At 45.6% G+C, this 14500-nt stretch overlaps 1 protein-coding gene across 3 annotated transcripts in view; it reads left to right on the forward strand.

The window, feature by feature from the left end:
• ADCK5 (aarF domain containing kinase 5) overlaps positions 1-14500 on the forward strand; it is a 269661-nt gene that overhangs the window by 233847 nt on the left and 21314 nt on the right. For 2 of the 3 annotated variants that reach the window (XM_029592308.1, XM_029592310.1), the window contains one exon: positions 13787-13894. The exons of the other annotated variant lie outside the window; for it this stretch is intronic. In XM_029592308.1, coding sequence (XP_029448168.1) covers positions 13787-13894 — 108 coding nt within the window. The remainder of the gene's footprint in view (positions 1-13786; positions 13895-14500) is intronic. 3 annotated transcript variants of the gene reach the window in all.

Here is a 14500-nt window from a genome sequence, read left to right on the forward strand (position 1 = left end):
GAAGCAAGAAAGTTACAATAAAACAGGGGGAGCAGGAACTGGGAGAAGAAAGAAAGAAGCCGGAGTAAGAAGAGGAACAACTATTTACATAGAGCTGGAATGTATCTTGATGGTTGTTGCAGTCAGTCCGTTAGGCCCGTTGGGAGAGTCAGTGAGATTCGGGAAAGGCTTGTCTAAATAACCATGCTTAAGTCTTTTTCTAAATGTTAATAAGCATGGTTCCTATCTGAGGTCCGGGGGAATTGCGTTCCAAATAGAAGGTCCCACCGTGGAGAAGGCTCGTTCCCTGAAGGAGAGGTGGTGTGTCACTTTGGATTGGAGGACATGTAGGGATCCTCTGTAGGCTTCTCTGATGGGTCTGGATGAGGAGTGTAGTCTGAGCGGGATTTGAAGGCTAAGAGGGGCTTGGGTATGGATGATGGTAATGGACTTGTGGAAGATTCTGAAATGTATTGGTAGCCAGTGCAGATTTTTGAGAATGGGAGAGATGTGGTCTCTTCTTCTGGTGTTTGTCAGAATTCTGGCTACTGTGTTTTGGAGCATCTGAAGAGGTTTAATGGAGGAAGAAGGGGAGCCCTAGCAAGATAGAGTTGCAGTAATCTATCTTGGAAAAAATAACGGCTTGGAGAACCGTTCTGAAGTCTTGGAAGTGAAGGAGTGGTTTGATTCTTTTTAGTACCTGCAGTTTGTAGAAGCCGACCTTGGTGGTGCGGTTGATGAATGATTTTAAATTCAACCGGTTATCGATTAATACTCCTAGGTTTCTTGCTTGTGAGACAAAGATGTTAGATGGTGCACTTTGTGTGGTATTCCTCCCTTTCCCCCACCCTCTTCAACATATACCTTCTTCCACTTTGCCAGCTGCTAACCAACCTTAAACTACAACACTTCCTTTATGCCGACTATGTGCAAATACTGATCCCCATCAAAGAATCCATTACTAAAACACTCGAGCACTGGGAAATCTGCCGACGAGAGATCAACCTTCTCCTCTCTAGTTTAAACCTGATACTAAACTCAGCGAAGACTGAACTCCTCCTCATCTCCCCGAAAAACAGTAACCTTGCGGAACTCCTAGTGATGAGTCGCAGCGGAGGGATTCTTTGTTATTGATTTTGACCTTGTAACTTCTGTTACTAAGGAAAGATTTGAACCATGAAAATGCCATTTCTGTTATTCCGATGTCTGCCAGTCGGTTAAGGAGGATGGAATGGTTGACGGTGTCGAAGGGGGCAGACAGGTTGAGGAGAATTAGTATAAAGGATTGGCCTTTGTCCAGGCCCATGATGAGGTAGTCAGTCAGAGAAATGAGAAGGGTTTCGGTATTTAATGCCTTGCGGAACCCATATTGGGTGGGGTGCAGTATTTTATGATCTTCTAGGCAATCGGAAAGTTGAGATCTGACTAATTTTTCCATTATCTTGGCCACAAAAGGAAGATTGGAAATAGGGCGGAAATTGTTGGGATCTTTTGGATCCAGATTCGGTTTCTTTAGGAGAGGTTTAAGAGATGCCAGTTTTAGAGCGTCTGGGAAGATTCCCTGAGATAAGGAACAGTTTATGATATCAGCCAAGGGTTTGGAGATGGTGTCAGGTACTAGCAGGAGCAGTTTTGTAGGGATGTGGTCGAATGGATGGGATGAGGGTTTCATTTTCTTTACTAGCAATTGGATCTCTGAAGCAGTGGTGGGTTCAAACGCTTCAAGGGAGATGTTCTTGTTAGGGAGATGGTAAGAGCTAGTAGTAGAGGAGGGGCTAGGGGGGGTAGCAGAGTTAAGAGGTTGGAGATTTTGTTTTGGAAGAACAGCGCTAGTTTGTCGGCTTTGGATTGTGCTTGGTCGTTAGGGATCATTGGGGCGTTAGCTTGTATTAGATCAGCTACGTAAGAAAATAATGCTTTGGCGTCGAAGATAAGGTCGTGAATCTTGTGCGTGTAGAAATCCCTTTTTGCCCTTAGGGTGGAGTTCTTGTAGTGGTGGAGAGCGAGTTTGTATGCGGATAGTGTGCTGGAGCAAGGGGCTTTGCGCCAGTTGTTTTCTTTCCGTCTGAGGTTTTGTTTGAGTTTTTGGAGTTCGTTGGTGAACCACGGTTGTCTTTTTGGGGAGTTGGGGTTGAGTTTTTTTTGTTGCTAGAGGACATAATTTGTTTGCTACAGTCTCTGTAATGTTGCTCCAAGATAGAAGGGCTGAGTTGGGGTCTGAAAGGTCGATATGCGGAAGTTCATTAGCCAAGTGGTTGCTGAGGACTTCTGAGGAGCAGGGTCTTCTGTAAAGGAACGAAGATTGAATGGGGTGGGTGGCACGGGTTTCTGTCATAGTGAAGGTGGTGGAGATTAATGAGTGATCCGACCAAGGGACCTGAGTACATTCCTGGGGGGGGGGGGGGGGGGATGAGTGCGTAATGCCAGCGATAATGAAAATAAGGTCCAGAGTGTGGCCTGCTTTGTGGGTGGGCTTATTGATGATCTGTTTGAAGCCCATAGCTGAGAGGGTGGTGAGAATGGCCTCACAGTTGGTTGTGAGTGTAGTGCTGTCGACATGTATTTATTTATTTATTTATTTATTTAATTATTTTCTATACCGGCTTTCACGACCAGAGGTTGCATCAAGTCGGTTTACATTTAACAAGTTGTGCATTGAACATAGAACTAGAGGTATTGAACTGGTGCGGAAAATAATAGTTACAATGAACAGGGAAGTTAACAACTGGGATAGGAGGAAAAGAGAGAGGGACAGGAATATTTACATAGTAAAAATGCATTTACAGTTAATGTAGGTTAAAATCACCTAGGATCATCGCCGGAGAGTCCAGATTCATGTGTTTTGCAATAATTTCTACGATGGAGGAGGCATCAGATTCAAGAATCCCTGGCGTTGCGTAGACAAGGAGGATTTGGAGCTGGTCTGTTTTGAAAAGGCCGATTTCTAGTTTTGAGTCAGATGTTGTTGGGAGTTGGGAGAATCTCAGCTCTTTTTTGGCTGCTAGAAGAATTTCCCCACCTCTTTTCTTTTGTCGGGGAAGGGAAAAGAAGTCGTAAAGCTGCGTAGGGAGTTGATTTATTTAGGGCTATGTCTGTTGGTTTGAGCCAAGTTTCCGTTATGGCGCAAATGTCCGGTTTGGAATCTAGTAGATAGTCGTTAAGGATCAGAGATTTCTTGGTAAGAGATTGTGCATTGAATAATGTAAGTGAGAATAGAGCGAGGCCTAGTAGTTGAGTAAGAGGTGAAATCATGATTGGGATGAGGGTTTTGCTGGTGCAAAGTTGCGATTGCATTGTTTCTTTTCTTGTGGTTATGAGACTGTGGCGAAGAATAGGGATTGGGAGACCTGGAGGCATTGTGAGGGAGAGGATAGGGTTGAGTGCTTGAGGAGGCTGGATGAATGCTTGAAGAGGTTGGATGAATGCTGGAGCAAGCTGGATGAGGGCTGGAGGAGGCTGGATGAGTGCTGGAGGAGGTTGGATGAATGCTTGAAGAGGCTGAATGAATGCTGGGTGAAGCTGGACGAGTGGTAGAAGAGGCTGTGTGAATGTGAATGCTGGAGTTGGGACGATTGAAGTGGTGCTGGGAGGAGGCTGTCCGCTAAGGGCGAGGCCCTGGGTCCCACAAAGGGGCGCACTAAGGGGCAGACCCCTTAGGTCGATCTCCTTCGGACACGCGCCGCCGCCGGGAGGAGCAAAAATTTAAAGGGCTTCTAGCGGCCCTCTGATAGGCCTGGTGCTTCAGGGGGGCGCGGTTAAACTCACCGCGTGGTGTCAGAGGCTTCCCTTTCTCGCTTTTCGCCCTCTCCTCTTCCTTATTTTAGTTTTGGGTTCCCGCTTGCGCCTCCTCTGCACGGCTACCCGTTCTTGGCGAGCAGGCTCTTGCCCCGAATGGGCTGCGCCGGCCGCGTGAGCCCCAGCAGAGGAGGAGAGAGGAGCGGTTGTTGCTGGGAGCGGGAGGGCACAAAGAGTGAGATTAGTGGGATGATGCATTTCCCCTGCAGTATGGTGCTGAGTATTAATGAGGAAGTAATCTGCCTGTGTTTGAATACTTTCTATTGGTGGCATGTGTGATAACTCAAGCATTAGCGGCTTGGAAACAACCAGAGGAAAAAGGAGGAAGACCCTGGCTATTCCTTAAGTGCAGTTTATTTACAGTGAAAAAAGCGCAGTGCAAAGCAAATCAATTTAGCAAGCTCATCTTATAATAACATAAGATAGGCCATTCTGGGTCAGATCAAGGGTCCATCAAACCCGGCATCCTATGTCCAACAGTGGCCAGTCCAAGTCACAAGTACCTGGCAAGTACCCAAACATGAAATAGATCCCAAGCTACTATTTCTTATTGATTAATAGCAATTTATGGGCTTCTCTTCTAGAAACGTATCCAAACATTTTTAAAACCAAGTTACACTAACTGATATAACCACATTCTCTGGCAGTGAATTCCAGAGCTTAACTATGCATTGAGTGAGCGAGAATTTTCTCTGAATTGTTTTAAATGATATACTTACTAACTTCATGGAGTGCCCCCTAATCCTTCTATTATCTAAGAGAGCAAATAACCGATTCACATTAACCTGTTCAAGTTCTTTCATGATTTTGTAGACCTCTATCATATCCCCCTCAGCCGTCTCTTCTCCAAGCTGAACAGCCCTAACTTCTTTAGCCTTTCCTCATAGGGGAGCTGTTCCATCCCCTTTATCATTTTGGTTGCCCTTCTCTGCACTTTCTCCAGTGCAAAAATATCTTTTTTGAGATGCTGCGATCAGAATTTCACACAGTATTCAAAGTACGATCTCACCAGTGAGCAACACAGAGCCATTATGATATCCACGGTTTTATTCTCCATTCCCTTCTTAATAATTCCCAACATTCTGTTTGCTTTTTTGATTGCCACAGCACACTGAGCCGACGATTTCAATATATTATCCATTATGACAACTGGACTTGTTTATGTAGGCCTGGCCAATAGAATTATGCCAGTATCTTTTCCCAGGTGACCCCCTAGAAGGTGGCTGTGAGCTAACTGCATGACCTTCTGACGATAGAGTTTGTGGCTGGATGAACCTGTTGAAAGCTGGTTCCAGAGACTCTTGAAATTCTGGACAGTCCCGTCTTATGATCACGAGATAGGGTAGCCAAAGGTGTACACCCACCTCACCCATATCTTGACTGGCCAGGATCTTCAGTCACACCCAGCTTCTTGAATACTGTTGATGTCCCTGTGAATGCATGCCAGAGTCACTACTTTGTTGTAGTTGATTTGGACCTACTTCACCAAGTCTCTCCATTCGAGCATTTTCACACTCCCAGAGTCCACTAATGCTTGTATTGGAATTCCTTGTAGCTCGACTAAATCACAAAAGTAAAAATTTATTTATTTATTTATTTATTTTATTTAAACATTTTTATATACCGGCATTAGTTGTGGACATCATGCTGGTTTACATCAAAACTGGTAAAGTATGGAAGTTACATTTTAACAGGGAATTAGAAACTGGGAGGAGGGTAAATAATTAAATAGGATAGACGAGAAATAACAGTAACATTAACATTAACATGGTTCCTCGGTGTGAACGAGGAGAGAGGATAACAACATATGGTTCCTCAGTATGAGGAAGATGGAACAGACGCAATGTGGTCTATTTTTTTTTTATTGGAGGAGGTGTGAGTTTTTATTCTGGGTAGGCATGCTCTGGCTGGATACGTTCATGAAGTTAAAAAAGTGTGGGGTTATAGCATTAATATCCATCGGCTCGGCTCCCCTGTGTGGACAGTCTCGGGCAAAATGGCCCCTTTCTCCACAACTGAAAGATGGTGGTCCAGCTGAGGACTGCAGGTGTGGTGAGAAGTCCAACCAAACCTGTACCACTGATGGTTAGAGGTCTCAACCATCAGTGGTACAGGTTTGGTTTGGTTTCTCCACCATCTTTCAGTTGTGGAGAAAGGGGCCATTTTGCCCGAGATGGCGGAGTCCTAAGACTCAGACTCCGCCATCCTCTATCTGAGTCAAGGGACTTTTCTCGGAATCATGGGGCCTCAGGCATAGTCTGGGTCTGATAATAGGCCTCTACTACTTCCAGGGCCTTCTCAACTATAAGGGTTTGGTGACAGCAAACCCACTGACACATTGGTGGTTCGAGGCTGTCCAGGAATTGTTTGAGCAGAACCTCCACCCTGATTTTCTCTTCCGGGTGCAGCTACTTCCAGGCGACATATTTAAGCCTGTGAATTGGTTCCTTGGGTTTTCTCCCGCCTGCAGAGGTCCCCACCGAAATCTCTGTTGGTAGGCTTCTGGGGTGAGTTCTCCTCTCTAGAACTGCGGTCTTCTCCGGGGGTCATCTTATATAGTGCCGGTGACACGGGAGGTGGACTGGTTATGGCCATTTGCACAGCTTAGGCTATCTGCGTTTGTACCATTTGCTGCTGCACCACCTGCTCTTTTAATGCCTGCTGCTGGTCAATTTGCATTTGAAGAGCATTTTGTAAATGTTACTGCCCTGTACAAGGACCTGGATCACCTGCTCCATTTTCCTGCTTAGTGAGCTTCCTCCAAAATATGTTCTTCTCTGGGAATAGGAGAATGGGGAAAAAAAACAAACAAAAAAAACCTGCTGGCCTGTCTGGCCCTTACTCACTGCTTGATCCCTGACTATAAAAGCGGGTATAGCTCCCTTGACCTGTTGTACAAATGCTAGGGGAGTGGAACTGGAAGGCTCCAGGAAAAAAAAGGGGAGAAAAAAAACCCTGCATTTTTTTTTCTTCTTTCCTGCTGCTGCGGCTGTGGGCTATTATCTTAGGCAAGAGATCCCACTTCTCCCACCATATGTAGTAACTTGAGCAGTAGCAGCTTGTGAACAGCCAGAGGGAAAGAGGAGGCAAACTCTGGCTATCCTTAAGTGTAGTTTATTTACAGTGGAAACCAAGCGAAGTGCAAAACAATTTAGGAAGTTCACCTTGACTTTAGGCAACGCCCGGTCTTTAAACCTAGCAGATCTTAAACTTCATGTCATTCTCAAATCTTAAATGTAGCAGGTCTTAGCATAAGTTGGGTTTCTGTCTGCGCCCCGGGGCCCGCTTAACCCTTATAGGTCCTGAGATCTTATACTCTGGTGAAGGACTCCTCCCTGACCCTTAAGGAAGACTGAGCAAGACTGCTGTGTCTGGTCCCATAAGGGAATCTGAGGGAGTTTTCTGTATCCTCCCTCACAGGATATTATTTCCTTTTATGGTTGGACGCTGGGTGCCAGTGGAGTGGTAGATTCCCCTAGTTGTTAGGTGCTGAGTGGTAAATCTTCCTGGGATTTGGTGGTGATGGAATGATGATGAATCCTTTTAGTGTTTGGGTGAGTTGGTAAATCTCGCTGTGATTGGGTGCTGAGTTTCGTAGTGACATTATAAATCATGACTGAAAAAGACCAAACTGGCCCATCCAGTCTGCCCTGCTGAGATGCACTTATGCCTTCCCATATACAACCCAACACCAAACCTTTCCTCTCCCATTTCTTTTAGCTGACTTCTCAACCTTTTCCTACCATCTCTGACCCAAGCTACAGGGATGGCCTCCACCATCTCCAGGCCATGTCATCTTCAACTTTACTTCTTACGAGAGCAATACTTAAACCAACATCCAGGCCCCCTTCTGTGTCTTACTATCACCCATGAAGGTTAGCGAGGCTGTTGTTAAACATCTTGCCTCCCCATCCTTACTAAAATGTGAATTTTTACCATGGTCCCGATGCAATCATATCACTGCTGTTTAGGGTTATAAGTGCCACTCCGTGCGGAGGCCGGATGGATTCGTTCTCTGGGGATGAGCAGCTCCATGTGTGGTGGTGTCACCTGAAGGCTTTTCTGCTCATGCACAGCTCTGTCAGTCTTTTTCTGCAGAACGAGACTGATGTGTTCCTGTATTGCTAAACATTTTTTCACTTTACTTACAAGGCTTCCTTAGTGGGTTTTCTATTACTTTTTTTTTAATTTGTTTTTTTCAGTTTTGCAAGCACTTGTACAAATAGCATAACTTAACAGAACTTTTGTATCATTAATTAACACTGACTATTAAACTTTCTTTAGGACACAGGTACAATCATTTTTTTTCAGTCAACATATTATAAACTAGATTATATCAATCATAGTGACATTAACTTGTAGCTGCCTAATGCTTTATCTTTGACTGCGAGAGGTGTGAGGTCATCTTTCGGAGAAACCTAACATCGTAACTTTTAATTTGGCTGACTCCATTTTCCCCACAATAGCTGACAAAAAAGCCATGTGTTCAAACGGTGTCCAGCAAACAGTGACTGTGAAGTAAACTTGGTCACACAGGGGAGCATATACAAGAACAACCACAAGTAAATACAATTTCATCTTCAAAAAGCGAAATTTATTTTAGATGTCAAGGCAATATTCAAAGAGATGCAGACTCTCGACACGGCCGTGTTTCGCTGTAAGGGTGGACACTCCTTGCACCTCAAATTGATATCAACATTTATATGGGAATTCACCCCTTTGGGACCCTCCTGATGCAGCCCCTACGGTGAAACATGGCTGTGTTGGTGGTCTGCATCCTTTTGAAAATTGCCTTGACGTCTAAAATAAGTATCGCTTTTTGAAGATTAAATTGCATTGGAACATCCAATTGGAACATAATAAATTAACGTTAAATATGTCTAAAACTGAATTTCTCACACTTTCCAGTCCCCATTCTCCTGTATTGCAAAACTACCATCTGCATTAACACTTCCTCATTTTCGATTAGTAATCCGATCAAAAGTCTAGGCATTCTCCTAGATAGTACCCTATCATTTAAACCCCAGATGAAGCATGTTTTAAAACTGGGCTTTTTCAGACTTCGTCTGCTGGCTGACCTTAAAAAAAAACTCCTCTTCTGAATTTCGCACAGTATTCCAGGCTTCCATTTTTCCTGTTATTGATTATTGCAATGCCCTCTACATTGCTCTTCCTTTTTTTCCACTTTGCGACCCATCCAACTCTGGATGCACGACTCTGGATGGATCAACTCTGCTGCACGACTTTTGTCTGAAACAAGATGCTCAGACCATATCACACCCACTTTAATTTATTTATTTATTTAGGCATTTTATATAAAAGCCTTTAAATAAATAAATATACCGAAACATATTGTATACACTTCATGTTGGTTCACAATTCAATGGACAGACTTTAACGACATATCCTAAAACCATTCAGTAAAATAAAGTAACCCTATAAATAGTAAAAACAAATAAAATTACACTATACTCATTCTAAAAATAACAAAATACATAAAATTCTTTCAACATCAAACTAACAAAATAGGGTTAAAATATACATTCTTTAAATTAATTACACAGGGGGAGTCACTTAGAAAATCATACTGCAGTGTTAAAAGCCTGTACAAACAACCACGTTTTCAGCTGTTTCTTAAAAGATTGAATATTCTCTTCTAGACATAATTCAAGTGGGAGAGAGTTCCAGAGTTTTGGACCGGCTGTAGAGAGGGCCCTCTCTCTGACTGCATTAAGATGTGCTGACTTGGGAGATGGAACTGAAAGAAGAGCTTTACCTAAGGACCTCAAATTGCGAGAAGGTGTATGAATATGAAGAGTTGCGTTTAGCCATTCATTATTATTACCATAAATAGTTTTGTGAATAAGCATCAAACATTTATATTTAACTAGAAAGTGATTAGGAAGCCAATGCAAGTTCATTAAGACTGGAGTGATGTGATCACATTTTTTGGAATTAGTTAGTTCACTTACATTGGCTTTCCATAACTGAATGCATTAAATATAAACTTGGTATGATTATATATAACCTTGTTAACGATTATTCCTGTCCTTGGGCCTACTCGCTCCCTGGTTCATCACAGCGTTTCCTCTTGTAAGATCCCTCACCAAAAGTTGCACGCCTTTACATCACACGTGACTGTTCCTTTTCCATCGCAGGACCGGTGTTCTGGAACTCGCTCCCCCTTGAGATACGAAAATATAACTGGCAAAAATTTCAGATGTCTCTGTTATGCCTGTCAGTCGCAGACGGCTGCGACCGCGAGTACTCACAGCTTGTTCTGCTTTGCTACCCTCCCCGGGTCTCCTTGCTGCACGGGCCTCTCTGCATTGCCGCATTCCGCGGGCCTTCTCGCAGAGGCATGGATGCCATTACTTCCGGCTCTGATGTCGGGTCCTCCTAGGCGCGTGCGTCACAAGTCCCGCCTTTGAAGCCTCTTCGGCGGGAACCTCGGGGGCGTCCCCTGTTGATGATGTCATTGGACTCCGGTATTTAAACTCCTGCTTCACCCCCAGCAAGCCGACTTAGCAACAAGTTCCGTACGAGTCCTACTCCTGCCTTGTTCCTGAGACGCCACTCCTGCTTGTATCGTGGACCCTGTCTGGCACCCACTCCTCGGGGGTCAGTGTGCGCTCTACGGGGACCTGTTCCCTGGCCTTCCCCGCTCCTTGGGTTGGCCCCACACCTCTTGGGTTCCATCTGGTTTCCTGCTCTCAGCTCTCCTTGGGAACTACTGCAGCGATTTGTGAGTTCTCAGCTGGCCTTCCCTGCTCCTCGGGGTTGCGCTGTATCCTTCAAAGACTGTTCGCGCCTTCCTGCTTCTCGGGCCGTGTTCACCTACTCCAAGACCACCCTGAGCTTCCCCGCTCCTCGGGGCTTGCTCCTTGTGATTCTACAATTGACAGCTGTCCCGCTCCATGGGTCTATTTCTCCATTACTCAGCCAGCTACCCTCTGATTTCCAGGTACCTGTCTATGTGAGCTACTGGACTTGGGCTCGGGCTCTCCGCCCCAGGGGGTTCGCCTACACTCTCCCTCTACGCCCACTGTGCTGTGGCTCTGCCCCTCGGTCTGCACCATCAGAGAATTTCCTGCTTGGCTGTTCGGGCGCCCATCATCCCGTGATCTGCCTGGCGCCCTCTCTCTTCAGTCTCTTCAAGTGCAATGTACAGACTGCTACCCTATGGGGGTCATCTCTGGGGCTCTCCCCTCGACTGTGCACAGAGCTTCCCTACACTCCAACACCTCGCCTCCTGACGGTGTGGGGAGGAGCCTGTGGGGCTCCTCCCCACAGGCTGTATCAGCTCGCACCTCGGGCCAAGGGTCCACATACCCACTAATCATAACAGTCTCCCTAAAACATTTCTGTTTAAACTTGCTTATTTTTAATCTTTTTATGTCTTGTGATATTATATCATTTTATTTTGTACCTTTTTACGTTTGCTGTTGCTGTTTTTATGCTTGTTTCATTTATTAATCGCCTAGGCCTATTTTGTGTTAGGTGATCTCTAAATGTAATAAATGTGAATGATTTACTTATGGTTACTTGGACCAGCCTTACTCTTTGGTCTTATACTTCTTGTTCCTTCAAATGGTATCCTACATGTGGCAGAAAAATGTTGATCACAGACCATCAGAAAAGTGACTTGAATCTGCCATTTGAAAGCCCAATCTTCCAGTCTCTCAAAGTCCTCTTGCAAAATCCACTTGAGATTTAACTACTCCAAATAATTTTGTGTCAATGCAAATTTGATAACCTCACTCGTCGTATTCCTTTCCAGATCATTTATAAATATAGTAAAAAGCACCAATTACTTAGAAAGTTGAAACCACTATTATAATCCCTCAGATTTCCATTTAGTCTTACAGTCTCTCATCCTGACAACACTAGACAACTGCCTTGGTCTTCCAAACTCCTGCTATTGGGCGTGGGTCCCCCTGGTTGCTGAGTAGTGGTGTATCTGCCTATGATTGGGTGCAGAGCATCGCTAGGGGTGACAGATCCTCTTTCTATTGAACGTTGGTTTCACTGGTTGCTGAGTAGTGGTGTATCTGCCTTTGATTGGGTGCTGGGCTTCTCTGGGGGTGACAGATCCTCCTGCTATTGGACGTTGGTTTCACTGGTTGATGAGTAGTGGTGTATCTGCCTATGATTGGGTGCAAAGCATCGCTAGGGGTGACAGATCCTCCTTCTATTGGACGTTGGTTTCACTGGTTGCTGAGTAGAGGTGTATCTGGCTATGATTGGGTGCAGAGCATCGCTAGGGGTGACAGATCCTCCTTCTATTGGACGTTGGATTCACTGATTGATAAATAGTGGTGTATCTACCTATGATTGGGTGCAGAGCATCGCTAGGGGTGACAGATCCTCCTTCTATTGGACGTTGGTTTCACTGGTTGCTGAGTAGAGGTGTATCTGGCTATGATTGGGTGCAGAGCATCGCTAGGAGTGACAGATCCTCCTTCTATTGGACATTGGTTTCACTGGTTGTGGAGTAGTGGTGTATCTGCCTATGATTGGGTGCTGGGCTTCTCTGGGGGTGACAGATCCTCCTGCTATTGGACGTTGGTTTCACTGGTTGATGATTAGTGGTGTATTTGCCTATGATTGGGTGCAGAGCATCGCTAGGAGTGACAGATCCTCCTGCTGTTGGACGTTGGTTTCACTGGTTGCTGAGTAGTGGTGTATCTGCTTGTCAATGGGTGCTGGACTTCAGTCATAGTGACAGATCCTCCTGCTATTGTGCGTTGGTCCCCCTGGTTGCTGAGTAGTGGTGTATCTGCCTGTGATTGGATGCTGGGCTTCTCTGGGGGTGACAGATCCTCCTGCTATTGGACGTTGGTTTCACTGGTTGCTGAGTAGAGGTGTATCTGGCTATAATTGGGTGCAGAGCATCGCTAGGAGTGACAGATCCTCCTTCTATTGGACATTGGTTTCACTGGTTGCGGAGTAGTGGTGTATCTGCCTATGATTGGGTGCTGAGCTTCTCTGGGGGTGACAGATCCTCTTTCTATTGGACATTGGTTTCACTGGTTGCTGAGTAGTGGTGTATCTGCCTATGATTGGGTGCTGAGCTTCTCTGGGAGTGACAGATTCTCCTGCTATTGGACATTGGTTTCACTGGTTGATGAGGAATGGTGTATCTGCCTATGATTGGGTGCTGGGCTTCTCTGGGAGTGACAGATCCTCCTGCTATTGGACATTGGTTTCACTGATTGCTGAGTAGAGGTGTATCTGGCTATGATTGGGTGCAGAGCATCGCTAGGGGTGACAGATCCTCCTGCTATTAGACGTTGGTTTCACTGATTGCTGAGTAGAGGTGTATCTGGCTATGATTGGGTGCAGAGCATCACTAGGGGTGACAGATCCTCCTGCTATTGGAAGTTGGTTTCACTGGTTGATGAGTAGTGGTGTATCTTCCTATGATTGGGTGCTGGGCTTCTCTGGGAGTGACAGATCCTCCTTCTATTGGACGTTGGTTTCACTGGTTGCTGAGTAGTGGTGTATCTGCCTATGATTGGGTGCTGGGCTTCTCTGGGAGTGACAGATCCTCCTGCTATTGGACGTTGGTTTCACTGGTTGTGGAGTAGTGGTGTATCTGCCTATGATTGGGTGCTGGGCTTCTCTGGGAGTGACAGATCCTCCTTCTATTGGACGTTGGTTTCACTGGTTGCTGAGTAGTGGTGTATCTGCCTATGATTGGGTGCTGGGCTTCTCTGGGAGTGAGAGATCCTCCTTCTATTGGACGTTGGTTTCACTGGTTGCTGCGTAGAGGTGTATCTCCCTATGATTGGGTGCTGGGCATCATGGGGGTGAGAGATCCTCCTGCTATTGGGCATCGGTGGGGGACAGATCCCTTTGCTATTGGGTTTTGGTTGCCCTGGTTGCTCATCAGGGAATTTGCTCATCAGGGGTGAGGTATCTGCCTGTCACTGGATGCTGGGGGAGGGAGGGGGAGTGACAGATCCCCTTGCTATTGGGTGCTTTCTGAACAGTTGATTCTTATTGGCAGTGCGGTGAGAGGCTGGAGCAGGATTGTTAGTCAGAAATCGTCTGGCTTTAGCATCTTTCAGTGGCTGATGGTGTCCTGGGAGAGCTTCAAGTTTGAGATTGCATTAAGGTAAGATGGAGATGGATTTATACCATTGCTGAGTGCTTACTGGTTCCCAGCAGAAACCTGGGCTCCTTTGCCATCTGGTTATGCTTGCGTGGGTCATGATAAAGTAGCACTTCAGAGGGGAAGAGGGTCACTGAACGCCCTTCCAATGCAACTGAATGGGGGCAAAAGCGTTTGATGGGCTACAGCACTGAACCATTTCTGTCCAGAGATGGCCTTTGTTTTTGCAATGTTTGTAATATTTCACTAGACTGAGATGTAAATTGGCAGGGCTGGAAAGAGTTAGGATGTTCTAGGCCAAACATTCATTTTTATACTAGCCATCCTACCCAGCCACGATAGTTTGTATTCTCTTCAGTTTTCTAGCTTCTGTAGTGGAGAATTTTTTTAAGATTTTACCAGGGGAACTAAGGAGGGGATGAAAATTGCAAAAAGGCAGCGTCAGGGCAAGGCTGGCAGATCATCCCCAGATGCGATTTATGGCACAGGTTCTGTGTACCTGCTAGAGAGCTGCTGCAGTATCCGCAGAGCCATGCGTCCACCACCTTCCCATGATTGCTCGCAAGTCTGTCTCCTCTTGTTCTAGAGCATTCTTTCTTCAGGAAAAGG

This window comes from Rhinatrema bivittatum, chromosome 2, assembly GCF_901001135.1.
Source record: "Rhinatrema bivittatum chromosome 2, aRhiBiv1.1, whole genome shotgun sequence".
In the NCBI taxonomy this organism is placed as follows: domain Eukaryota; kingdom Metazoa; phylum Chordata; class Amphibia; order Gymnophiona; family Rhinatrematidae; genus Rhinatrema; species Rhinatrema bivittatum.